This window comes from Conger conger, chromosome 5, assembly GCF_963514075.1.
Source record: "Conger conger chromosome 5, fConCon1.1, whole genome shotgun sequence".
Lineage (NCBI taxonomy): Eukaryota > Metazoa > Chordata > Actinopteri > Anguilliformes > Congridae > Conger > Conger conger.
The window spans coordinates 20607508-20620395 of NC_083764.1; the positions used below are offsets into that span (position 1 = coordinate 20607508).

A 12888-nucleotide genomic window follows, 5' to 3' on the forward strand; every position below is an offset into this window, starting at 1 on the left:
TCACATGCTTTTGCAGAGAGCACATATTTGCCTGCACTCTCACAAATTGATCATGGAGGTTGCAGCAGTGCTGGTAAATCAATGGGATAATCTGAATTTGTGAGAAAATTAGGGAAGGACATACTAATATAAAAATGAGTGTGAACAATGAGTGACACAAAAATTCAAGTAAGAAAACTTTTACTTATAGTTTAAGAGAAATCATGTCACAATTTGAATAGTTTGAGAATTTGTCAAGTAATACATATAATTACATGTGGTAATTTTCTATTGCAAAATAATCTTTATTAATGTCTTTGAGGTATAAAATTATATATAAAATAAAGAGATTCAGAGAAGGACACAGACTTTTAAAATGTAATGCTTGTTTCATTATCGTTACATAATGATTCAAATAACGACACATTCTGACTTAAGTATTAGCTTACATGCATGGCCACTGCCTGACTTTAAGTCAAAAGGTGCCATGTCCTGCTTGCATGACCACAAAACAGTTGATGGAGACAAAACAAGAGGTCAGTACAAAAACAAAATGGTCATAATTCATATATATAATTAATATATATAATTAATAATTAATATAGAGTTCTCTGAAACTGATGAGTTCCAATACATTCCAGTACAGTGTGTATCATTGATTTAAAATTTTACAATACCATTAACAGCCATAAAACTGTGGTTTCAAGTAGAGACAATAGTAGCTCTACGCATCTTATCAGTGCAGCTGCAATGGAGCCAGCAATCAAGAATACTGATTCGTCTGTCTGATAAGTGTTAGAGGGAACAGAAAGACCTCTGTGAAACACATTTCATACCACATATTTAACCCACATACACACATGCATGCACACATGCTTACACATACATACACATGTTAGCGGACTTTGGTCAGCTGCCCTCAGTGTTGGATCCAACCTTTGCTCAGTCATAAAAATGACCTCATACTGTCTGAGATTTCGCCTACAGGAGTGCGAGACTGAGCAGATAATGTTTTAAAATCCCTTAAAGTGTAATTCTCCTTGACAATGATATTCCTGAAGGCGTGTTTACACTCGTGACTGATATTTTGTTAAGAAAAATACGCACTTGGGAAGTGTGAAATGCAGTTAATTGAACACATTTTTTAAGCAATACTTGAAAGCGTAAAACCAAAGATGAGAAATCGAGGGCCTGTTCCACAAAACACAGGATCAGTAAGTTAGCCGGATAACTGTTCTGAGTAAAACCAAGAACCTGCCCAAATCTGGAACATGGACTGAAACAAAAAGTGCTGTTCCAGGTTTTACTTTGTGCACTTATCCAGCTAACTCAGTAATCCTGCTTTGTGGCCCCAGGTTTCATCATTTAGCCTGGATTCAGGTGTAAGTTTCGATGTGCTTAAGTTAAATCTTTTTAACCATCTAAGATCTAGAACTATATATATTTTAAAAAAGTATAATCTTTCCCATTTATAGATTTTGAAACAAAAACTATGTACATTCATTATAATCATGCTGATTTTTTTTTCTTACTACCTTTGTCCCTATTACCATTTTTTGTTGTCCTAATACCTTCCATTGCTGTAATTATAATTATCAAAGTAATTATTATGCCTATTTGGTAGTTGCCTTCCAGAGGGTCCCTTGTCTTCCTGCAAATATATCATTGAAATATTGCCACACCACTTTATCAATACTGGGGCAATTAGGTATCAATCATTTACAGCACACAGGGGATAAGACCCTGAAAGCATACATGTGCTGAAGCCTCACATTTTTTACCAATAATTATGTAACCATAGGTAACGGATACCCTTAAGCTAAAGCATGAAACCAATATGTCTTATTTTTATTAAACGATGCTATTAGAGCCCAAACATTTACAGTGCATTTATACAATTTTTTATGTAGGTATTTGTCACCTACAATCACTGCATTCCTGTAAAGTATTTGAAATAGGAGTGATTACTGTATTATAATTTTTAAACAGACCCCTAATGTTTTTTGAAGCATCGATATTAACTCCTTTGAATGTCCGTCTAGATTTCATTACCTTCTGTAGATAAATGGAAATTGTATGTGCACAAGCAGGCACTGCCTGTTACCCTCTCCCTATATTCTTGCACATGGGTAAAAGTGGCCCCCATCACTCTCTGTCAGACAACTGGGCAGGATCAAGGAGTTTACCAAACTCATCACCCCATTAGTCTGACAGATAGCAGGGGTCACTTACCCAACCTCTATATGCTTCCTATTGAATGTGTATTCCTTACCCTTTTAACGGTGTTTTATCTAACACTGCTCTCTGGTGGACAATAATGGATATAACAGAGCCTAAAATTATTAGGAAGACAAATGATCTTGAGTTCGACGGTTCTGTGTGTCGGGAAAGTTAGGATTTATGAAAATACATTTAAAACAGCAAATATGTCAACAGTTAAAACACCACATAAAATATATTAATTCGACCATTATTATCAAAGATATGAATTATCAATTAAATCGCCAGATTCAGTGATAGGCGGAGCAACCTGTTGGATCAACCTTGCAACAGGGGTAAAAATAGTGGAGGTTTATTAAGTTACAAATATGCACATACGTTATTGCAGTGTGTTAAGCAATTAAAATGTTGTTTATAAAGTATAACTAAAACAAAATGTCGAGCTCTTTTCACTTGTAGACAAGCTCTTTTACAGTTCTTTGTGAATCCCGCCACTGCTTTCATCCGCCCTTAATTTAACAGAAGTAAGATCCATACAGTTAATCGCAAATGACTGTATGACCGTAGCCTCTGCGTAGATTCGAGGCAGAAGTATACATCAGGCTTTAAGACCTGGGTTGAGCAGGTGGTTGGCAAAAGGGCGAAATGCGGACCTGTCTGGCCAGAAAATTGCAATAAACTAGACCAAATTGGCAATGAGCTGCTCACTCTAGATTGACACACCACGAGTAGCGGCTCACCTCACACTGCGAAATCAACAGCACGCCAGCGCGCAAAAAGGCAGACGCCGGCCGGAAAATATGGCCATAATTATGTTTTTAATTTGCCTTGACAGTTCTGTGTGCAAATGACTACTGCCTCCACAGTAGGTGGCAGTATTGCCCATTTCAATTGGTCGCACGTCGCCATTAAACATCATTAAAGGAGCAGAAGAAGAACTCACAATGATGGCTGATCTTGTGGAGCTAGATATGGTTGGTGGAGTTGAGATGGAGCATGAGCGCACTGGAGGAATAATTTTAAATGAGGGAACGTCCACACTTCGAGATTTCATTTGCGATATCCTCAAGTCAATGACACGCCTGAGCACAGAGGTTCGTCTAATGTCTACATGTTACGCTCACCTGGCAAATTCTTCTTTCCACTGGCTAATGTTAGCGAGTTAGCTAACTTAAATGGATAGACTAGCCGCCTGATACTTCAACGCCAATGTTGTTTAAATCTGTCTCTGAGTTTCATAACTTCTGTCCCTTCAATCAAACTAACCAAATTATTTTAAATCGTAGCATAATTAGTGGTGTTCTACGAAACATTACCTGTCCTTTTGAAATTTTGTGTTATACCTTGCATCCTTGTTAGGATAGTTTGGGTGCTAGGCACGTTAAACAATGATCGTCTCTCTCCCACCACAGAGCATCTTACAACGTACCTACTGCCGTAGTCTGACGTGCTTCTCCTCAGATGAGCGAAAAAATGCTATCAGTTTCATTTCTAGGGGGACAGATAAATGAGTGAAGGGTAGTGACCCGTTTTTCCTTTTCCTTAAAGCTGAATTTAGGTGAAGCAGCTTTAAAAATTGAAGCCAATCCGACCAATGTCGGCGTATCAGCTCTTCAAGCAAAGGACGTACTTGCCTCCCTGCACGATCACATCTCCACACTGCAGGTAATAAATAAATAAGAGGAAATGTATTTTGTGCAGGTAAATGTAGTGTGTATTATTTTGATATTAATTTGGTTTGATATATTTGTCCGGTCTGTATTTGGTTGAATTAGTTTATTTGTAATACTGCTAAAAAGCTAATTTTACTTTGTGCTTCTTGTCATTCAGTCAATATCTGTAAACCTGAAGCTGCTGATGAAGCCAGATGCAAGTGAGGTACAGAAGAACGATGCAGGTGCTATTCAGCTAGAGGAGATGGGGAGTGTTTCTGCTTTCTCACAACAAGAGGAGGTCAATGTGCAGATCAGAGCAAGCAAGTCAGAGGTAAAATAATCAAGCATCTGACCACCTGGGTTGCCAATGTGTATTTTAGTGGTTATCCTCTGGGTCAGTGGCTGCAAGCCGTGATGGCCATTGTTGCTACACAGCACTTAATTGATCAATTAAAGCAGTTAATTACAGTTAACTTGCCTCACCTGGTTTATTGGGTCTGAATTGGTTGCTTGATGTGTAAGGAAAAAAACAAAAATCAGCACACCCTGCAGCTCTCCAGGACCAGGAGTGAGGACCACTGCTCTAGATGTTCCTTTGCGGAACACGCAGTGAGGCACCTAAGTGGAGCGTCCTGCTAAAAGACTGGCTCTCTGTGCTGTGATGCTCACTTAGCTATGCACCAAATCCTAGCTTGGCCAGTGCCCACTGTGGCAGGAGTTCTGCAGGGCTATGAATAATTGACCTAGCAGTGTCTTTACTTGGGGAGGGAGAGATTTAGTGGGGAGGGTCTGTTTGTGCAAGAGATTTTTGTGGCTGCTTCAGTGCTTGCAGTCTGCCTATGTTAGCTGGCTGGAACAATGATTGTGTATCTCAGTTGGTGGGCTTTAGAAAGGGGAAGCAGAAGCTTCACAGTTGTTCGGGGCAGCCTGTAGCGTAGTGGTTAAGGTAAATGACTGGGACACGCAAGGTTGGTGGTTCGATCCCCGGTGTAGCCGCAATAAGATCCGCACAGCCGTTGGGCCCTTGAGCAAGGCCCTTAACCCTGCATTGCTCCAGGGGAGGATTGTCTCCTGCTTAGTCTACTCAACTATACATCGCTCTGGATAAGAGCGTCTGCCAAAGTGCCAATAATGTAATGTAACCCACCAGAGCATTTCAGGGCTTACGTTGGCACTGTGTTGTACTGAGTTGATGGCCTACAATTGCTGTCGGAAATTCCAAATTACCTACAGAAAAATTATGACGTTGGTTGAGGTAATATAATCGTTTGTTGGTAACTGATTTATTTCATTTTTTTTCTCCCACTTGCAGATTGACAGAAGAATATCAGCATTTATTGAGCGCAAACAGTTGGAGATCAATGAAAACAATGTGAGGGAGTTTTGCAATGTGATCGACTGCAATCAAGGTGAGACGGGCAAATGGTTGCAGTATATTAGTTTATTATTATTATTATTATTATTATTATTATTATTATTAATATGAATCTTATCTAGTTGTGTTTGAAAGAGGAATACTTGCAGAGGGGAAGCATCCCCTGTTATGGAATCTTCAATTAGAATTATAATCATCCAAAATTATTTACTTTTCCCCCAGCTTTGAATGTCCATTTGTATTTGCAAGTCAGTTCTATTGATGCAGTAGCCTTAGGTTGAGTGCATGCAGCAAGCACATCCTCCTACATGCATGTAGCCAGACACTGGTTACACTTTTGTTACATTACATTTATTTAGCAGACACTCTTAATCAAAGCAACATATAATGTAGTTTGAACTCTTCAAGCACCTGTAGTATGCTTATGCCAGTTGCACATGAAGTCGTCCATTTCATGAAATGCTCAGGTCAGCTGGTGGACTAAAGGGTGAAACTGGAAAATATCACAGTACCTGTATCAGAAAATGAGCTTATGCGCTCAAAGTGATGGCTTCCTCAAATACATTAAAAATGTATTCAGTTTTTAATCCATTTAGATCCATGTAGTATTTTGGACATTTTTACAGGTTGCATGTATTACTGGGTTGGTATCATAAAATGATGGTTCTATTGTTCATGTATTGGCAAAATTGTATGCACTGTTTTGATGGACAGATGAGCTGAAATTGGAATTTTTTTTTGTGATGTAGAAAACAGCTGTGCCAGAACTGATGCTGTTTTTACACCTTTCCCTGGGTTCAAAAGCCATGTTAAAGGTAAGCTACTTAACCTCCTTTGTTATTTAACATCAGTTTGAACATTGGTTTCCTCCCTGGTAAATGCGTGGCATTTATATAGCGCCTTTATCCAAAGCGCTGTGCAATTGATGCTTCTCATTCACCCATTCATACACACACTAACACACCAACAGCGATTTGCTGCCATGCAAGGTACACCAACCAGCTCATCAGGAGAATTCAGGGGTTAGTTGTCTTGCTCAGGGACACTTCGACACACCCAGGGTTTATATATATATATATATATATATATATATATTGGTCTGGTACAGTGACGAGGGTGGTGAACCGGTATGGACCACAGACGTGGGTGGGTGGACACCGAGACCTCTCTGGACTGAAGCAGAGCATCGCTCCGTGTGGAAACCCAGCCATCGAGGAGCGACTTCAAAACATTGAGGCACACCTGAATCTGACTGCAAGTGAGGCATATCTACATTTCTTTTTTCTTTTTACAAACCTAAAAACCTAAAAAGATTGGGATAGGACTGGATAAGCTTTGCTTCTTCCTATTCCATTTCGGACTTATTATCATTGTTATTTTGTTCTTTATTTTTTGTTTTGTTTTTTATTTTAATTGTACGAAATAAAGTTTAGAAAAAAATAAATAAATTTATTTGTTCAATCCAGCTTTTATGATATATGGCAAGTGCATATTTTAAATTATGCATGTATGATTTTATCAATGGCAAATAACGTGGTGATGTGCTGTAGATGACTACTTTTGCAAATGGTTACTGACAGTTCTTGGCATCCTTATTTTTGGCGTTAATAGTTCACACTTATAGCCGATAAAAGTTCATGGTAATAATAGTGTAAGCATTTGTAAATTAATTAAAGTACTTAATGTACTTAAAGTACATTAAATACTTTAATTAAAGTACATTAAATACTTTAATTAATTTCTACAAGTTCTTTGCATAGAAAATCTCATGAATGGTGATTATGGTTGCAAGGAAAACTGAGCTCTTTAGTAAATTTACCCTCCAGCGCCATACAGAAATTCAAGACCAGTACTGCATATGATTGTTTCTAACCCTTTGAGATGGTGCCATTAAAATGTACAGCAAAATTATGTATGTGATCTTGATATTTTTTCCCCTTTAGACAGACCAGTACCCCAGAATATTTACCAGAGGCTGAAATGCATGGAGGACCGGATCTTGGAGCTAGAAGGCCTCTCTCCTGAGTATTTCCAGTCCACAGTGAGTCTGAATGCTGTCAAACAGAAGAATTACAATTGTTGATATGACCATGGAAATCAAATGCAACTACATTTTGTTTTGGAAATATTTCAAGTGAAAGATTGTAAATACCATTCTTTAATTTAAGGGAAATCTGCACAAGCGGTCTAAAGCAACACCTTCACAGGTAAGTGGTTCCTCTGAATGCCTTTTCATCACTTTGGCTCATTTACAGTAGTATTAGGGAACCAACTCTTACACAAACGTGTCTGTCTGCATGTGTGTGCATTTATGTGTTGTGAGACAGGCTTGCAGCCTGACAGAGCTGGATAGAAAGATCAACGCACTCAAGGCCTCTCTTCTAAAGAAAGTGAATGAGACACAACCTACAGATACAGAAGACCTCCCCTTTTGACTGGTGGATGCCAATGACTCCACGTTGTGAAAGGTGGTGTCCGGAGGCCAAAGAGGTGATTCAGTGACGAGTAGCAATGACCAGATCCTGCTTAAGTCATAATTTACCCTGAAGTACTGTGCTGGTATACAGTACTGAAAATGACTGGACAAAATAAATGAAGGGATTTATCTGGCCAGGAGAATTAACCATCGCAGGGGGATAATTTTATTGAGGCAAATAACTAAATATTCATAAGAATGTCATTTTTGTAATTAATTTCCAAAACCAATGAGTTGTGAGATTTTCAGATGGTTCTAAATGGAAATACTTAACCATGAAGTATTCACTGGTGTTGACTTTGTCAATTAAATACGCACAAATGATGAGTCTAGATGGGCTGAAAGGTCTATTTTTGTCATCAAACATTCTTGTGTCCTCATGAAATCAACACTTATCAATAAATATATAAATACCGAATGTATCCGGACTTATTTTAATTAAATACATACAAGGCAGACAACGCTTAATATTGTACAGTAGTCTGCCGTTTCATCTGTGGTTTCATTGTTGAAAGTGGAAGACGATGGGGTTTTTTCCCCCCCTGCTATTTATAGTCTTTTGTTTAGTCTTGATAGAATTTCAACTAGATGTTAAAGTAATCATTTACATTGTGTTTTTATTTTGAAATGTAATAAGAGAAATTCCAAAAGTTTTCATTCTTCCTGGGACTGGGAACTTGAGTGCTCCCTGCTCTTAAGTTGTGTGTAAGTGGTAGCAATAAAACTGCTTTTATTTTCTATGTTTCTATGTATTTTCTAACAGTTTCTACTGATACCATGATGTGATTTTAATTTTTTTTCATTTTTTTATTCTTTCTCACATGCAACATGTTTTCTTTTGTGTTTCTTGGTATTTCGCATAATGTATGGAAGATGCACAATACACAATCTAGTTTCAGTATTCAGATTTAGCGCAGCTCATGCAGCTCCCAAGATGCACTTCACCCTCCAGATCGTAAGGTGACCCCATCACACTTGTAGTGACTTGTATCGTATATATATTTCTGCTAAACGTACACCATGTGAATATATAAGTCAATTAATAATTTGGCTTTTCAATTAAGTGAAATGTGATTCATTTATTTTTTAAGCAAAACCCGCGCGCTATTGATGTATGACAGCACATACATTCATTTTTTAAACTCATAAAACGTGATTTTATTTTGAAATGAGGTACGACACAATCCACCGGACCGGAAGTTCGATTCTTATTGGGGTTAGGTTTAGACTGAGTGGGTGGCTGGTTCAGACTGTGCTGTCACAAATACGAATATAGTGTGATATTTCATATTTAAGCTGAAACTACATCTGATAAAGCAAGTGGAGTATGTGTAACAGCTGCGTACAGAAAGAGTATCCTGATCGGGTATGTGTTCTTCGTGTTTGTTGTGACTGACACTGCTCTTGACGCTGCAAATACGTTCAGTTTACCCATGTCTGGCATGCATCATGTATGAGATAGCTAATGTTCAGAACAGAGCGTGAAGTAGCCTGCGGTTCCGCTACACATTTTAGTCCAAAGTTTTAAAGGGTGGCGGTTATATTTAAGTTCAATGGTGGCGGCCAGTGCTGAACTTGTTCCGCTTTTCCTGTATATTGCCGCTTCTAGTGCGCATGTGCCAAAAGCCCAGGCGCAACGTGTGTACGTCACATTCTTGAATCTTTTTGTCATGTCCACAATGTAGAACAGAAAAACACATGTCCATCCCTGATTCCCTGCCCATGGCAAGCAGCTTCATGGCCTGGGGCCTCATGCGTAGAATTGGCGTGGATTTCGCCGTACTTTTTATCGTTACTAAATCGTGCGCACACATGATTCATAAAATGGGCATACGGATGGGAAAAAAATGTCGTAAATCACTCATACTTTTATTTATGAATATCCGTAAAAGTGTGCAGACAAGAAGGCGCTTTATGATGACTCCACCCAGCCAACGCCTTCAATTATCCTTATGGTAGCTCAGTGAATCTTATTTCGCTACTTAAGTTTCTTTCAAATTGCAGTAAAACTGTGCCAAGTAACGCACTTGTAAGTGTAGTAAGCCTAAGGGAACATAATTGCAGAATTGGCATAGTAAATAAACATAGTAAATAGTAATAGTAAAAAAAGAATTATCTGCGACATTGAAGTGCTGTTAACGGAGGTGCAGGCAAGAGCACAACTATTGTTTGGTCCCATCAATAGTATTGTATCCAGAAAAACGAAATAAAACAAAATCACGATAATTGCTGTTTGTGCCTCTGATGTCCTTTGCAGGGGAACACCTGTCTGGAGAATGGCTCCTACCTTATTAACTACGTGGGCTGTGCCAAGTGCCACCAGAGGGACTTTGTGTTGATCAGCAACAAAGCCACGGAAGATGAGGATGGAGAAGAGATCGTCACTTACGACCGTGAGTCATAACGGCATCTGATTGATCTACACTAATAGCGCCTAATCTCAATATATAATTTTGTCCTCCTCGTTTTTTGTTTTGTAGATGTGTGCAAAAATTGTGATCATATCATAGCAAGACATGAGTATACCTTCTCTGTGGTGGACGATTATCAGGTAAGGATCTTGGTGTTATCTTCTTTTGAAGTTGACAGAATATGTACTGTGGAGGATTGAAGCGGTCTGACCTGGGAATGTGTATTGTTAATGAGGGCGATATATATGATTTAAAAGAAAATGTCAGTATGATAAACAGTTAAAAATATAATGTGCAGTATGGAGTATTTTTGCGAAAAGAAATAAAAAAAAATTGATCACAAATTGTTGGGAATTTTGCTAAGGTATGTATAGTACAGCCCTCATCGGCTACCACAGTTATACACAGCTGAGAATCAGCAGCGTAGACATTGGAGTTAATTGTATTTTTGCCAATTATATTAACCAGTAGGTGGCTCAAAATGGTGCTCTGTGTTAGTTCATGAGTAATATTATCAACAAACACATTCGATAGTCTTCCAACCCTGAACTCAGATACAAAACATGGTCTCCAAATCAACAAAATATATGCAGGTTCAACTTTTCCCACTAGGGGTCACACTAGCATTCTGTATCAGCATTGAACTATAGTACTGTATGTAGTATTTTGATATCATGTGTTCATCAGAGCATATTTTTTCATCAATATACCAAACTGGGGGTGCGCAGTATTGAAATTTTATGTATAATTCTAAAATTTAGCCAATTTTATTTTTATTTTGTTATTTGTATCAAAACATTTAAGTTTCTTATTTTACTATTATGCAGAGAGTCTAGAGAGATACGAACCACATCATTGTCTATCCCGAACCCAAACTATAATATTAATTTTCATTTGAACTTGGATGAATAATTTATAGCAGTAGCTTGTGAGGTACTCTATTTAACTGTAATTGCTTATCAATTGCTTATTCATCAGTAGAAAATCAGTGCTAATTTTGTGGTTGGCCCCCAGTCCTCACCATTGTAATTTGAGAACCTCTAATATAATTTCAGTAATGTTTTTATTGCATATAATAAAGGCAAAGATTGATTGGCTAAGTAATATCTGATGTATTTAAACATTGCCATGAACCCATGAAATCCATAAATTATGAGTTTGGGTGGTAATACATTTTAAAAGATTGCTGAGAACTTGTGTGTTTGTGTTGCAGGAGTACACCATGCTGTGTCTGCTTTGTGGGAAAGCTGAGGACTCCATTAGCGTTCTACCCGACGACCCCAGGCAAACGGCCCCTCTCTTTTAGGTCACCGACCATTCCAACCACCTCTGTGTCCACATGTATTACTGTGTTTTTGGACTGTTCTCATCTGAGATCTGTCCTAAACATTTAAAAATCAACCCTGTCCCATATTGACAGCTGTGACATTTATTCATGCTGAGAATCTTGTCAAACAAACTCCAGCTCATTTCGATTTATGAAACAAAATTCTCCTGGAATTCCCTTGAGTAAAAAAACACAGAAAGTGTGCGTTTTGGAATATGACTGGTCTGAATATGCCCTGAAAAATTACTGAAAAAACAAATCCCACTGCTCTACAACATAGAGCATATGCTTTGTATGTGTTTTTGTAACTGAATGATTCTTTCAAAATATATATGTGTTCTTTTCAAAATATATGTTTATGGAATGACAGAAATAAATATAACCTATGGAATTCTTTGGAGACACTTTTAGTATAGTATTTGTATGTAAAACAGATTATCTTATGAGGGGCAGCATATAGCCTGATTCACTGTCTACTTGCTGCTCAATACTTTCTGGTACTGATCAAATATATATACTACTTACAGTTCTTATTCATATGTAAAGATCCGAACAGAGCATTGTGATTGCATCGGACCCTTGCAGTGTTGACAATGTAAAATCTGTAACCCATAAATATAATGACATTTCTACTGATGAAAACAAGTACGGCAGTAATGTCTCACCGCAGATCGAATCCTTCGTGTCATCCATTATGTTAACTGCAGAAATCATGGAGAATATAGAAATTGCCTTCTAGCACTATAATGGGTAATCTTACAATGTCACAGCAATTGGAAATGCTGACCTAGGCTTCTGAAACAGGTCAAACAAGAAGCTGTGAGTGATGGATTTCCACTGCTTATGTATACCTGATGAAAAGTATAAAAGTCCTGTGACTACCTAGGCCATGTTGGCTGAAGACATATCGAATGATATTTGTTGTCTCACTTATCACAGCATAGCTAGTCATAAGGCCATTCAAAAGAAATGGGAATGTAAAATTCTGGCTGGTAAACCCCCTGACTAGCTTCTTACCAGCCATTGAATAGACTAAGCATGCAAGCTAATGTGGAAGCCCCTTTTCAATAGACATATTATTCAAAACCTAAAAATTGAAAAACTTTTGGATGAGATAGTTGATAATATACATATGTATCATATAATGATACATATCTGCTGAGCTAACTTTCTCTTCAGCAAATTATCTTCTAAATTGTGTACCGTCTATATCCCTTGATGATTATTTTTTTGTAACTTGTTGATTTTGGTATGTTCTTAGTCCATAATATTTATTTTGGTAAATAAAATGGTGATCCTCATCAACAAAAAGGCTGCCCTTAGGTGTCATAACAGAAGTTGAATTCAGTGTTAAAAACAAATGCATTTTCAAATAATAAATGCTGTATTGGGAACAGTCAGTGAGAATACACTCCAGTTCAATTTCTATTATCCTCTCATTCAGG

General features: G+C 37.8%; 2 protein-coding genes across 3 annotated transcripts; both read left to right on the forward strand.

Moving 5' to 3' along the window:
- Positions 1-3111: 3111 nt before the first annotated feature.
- Positions 3112-8445, forward strand: mbip (MAP3K12 binding inhibitory protein 1). 2 transcript variants are annotated; one of them, XM_061243334.1, is made up of 9 exons: positions 3113-3293; positions 3748-3864; positions 4030-4185; positions 5167-5263; positions 5979-6044; positions 6338-6487; positions 7173-7270; positions 7398-7436; positions 7557-8445. In XM_061243334.1, exons 1-9 carry the CDS (start codon positions 3144-3146, stop codon positions 7662-7664), a joined length of 981 nt encoding a protein of 326 aa, XP_061099318.1. In that variant the 5' UTR covers positions 3113-3143; the 3' UTR covers positions 7665-8445. The 2 variants fall into 2 exon arrangements, with proteins under 2 accessions (XP_061099319.1, XP_061099318.1); XM_061243335.1 differs by lacking the exon at positions 6338-6487 and having other exon boundaries at positions 3112-3293.
- A 448-nt stretch (positions 8446-8893) lies between these two features.
- churc1 (churchill domain containing 1) lies at positions 8894-11834 on the forward strand. Its single transcript, XM_061243258.1, has 4 exons — positions 8894-9071; positions 9963-10098; positions 10186-10256; positions 11330-11834. Exons 1-4 carry the CDS (start codon positions 9033-9035, stop codon positions 11420-11422), a joined length of 339 nt encoding a protein of 112 aa, XP_061099242.1. The 5' UTR covers positions 8894-9032; the 3' UTR covers positions 11423-11834.
- Positions 11835-12888: the final 1054 nt, after the last annotated feature.

Coding starts and splice junctions, on each gene's coding strand:
- churc1 (XM_061243258.1), top strand. CDS start 9,033: ATGTGTAACAGCTGCGTACAGAAAGAGTATCCTGATCGG. Junction 9,072..9,962: donor AGAAAGAGTATCCTGATCGG/GTATGTGTTCTT, acceptor TGTCCTTTGCAG/GGGAACACCTGTCTGGAGAA. Junction 10,257..11,329: donor CTGTGGTGGACGATTATCAG/GTAAGGATCTTG, acceptor TTTGTGTTGCAG/GAGTACACCATGCTGTGTCT.
- mbip (XM_061243334.1), top strand. CDS start 3,144: ATGATGGCTGATCTTGTGGAGCTAGATATGGTTGGTGGAGTTGAGATG. Junction 3,294..3,747: donor TGACACGCCTGAGCACAGAG/GTTCGTCTAATG, acceptor TTTTCCTTAAAG/CTGAATTTAGGTGAAGCAGC. Junction 7,437..7,556: donor CTAAAGCAACACCTTCACAG/GTAAGTGGTTCC, acceptor GTTGTGAGACAG/GCTTGCAGCCTGACAGAGCT.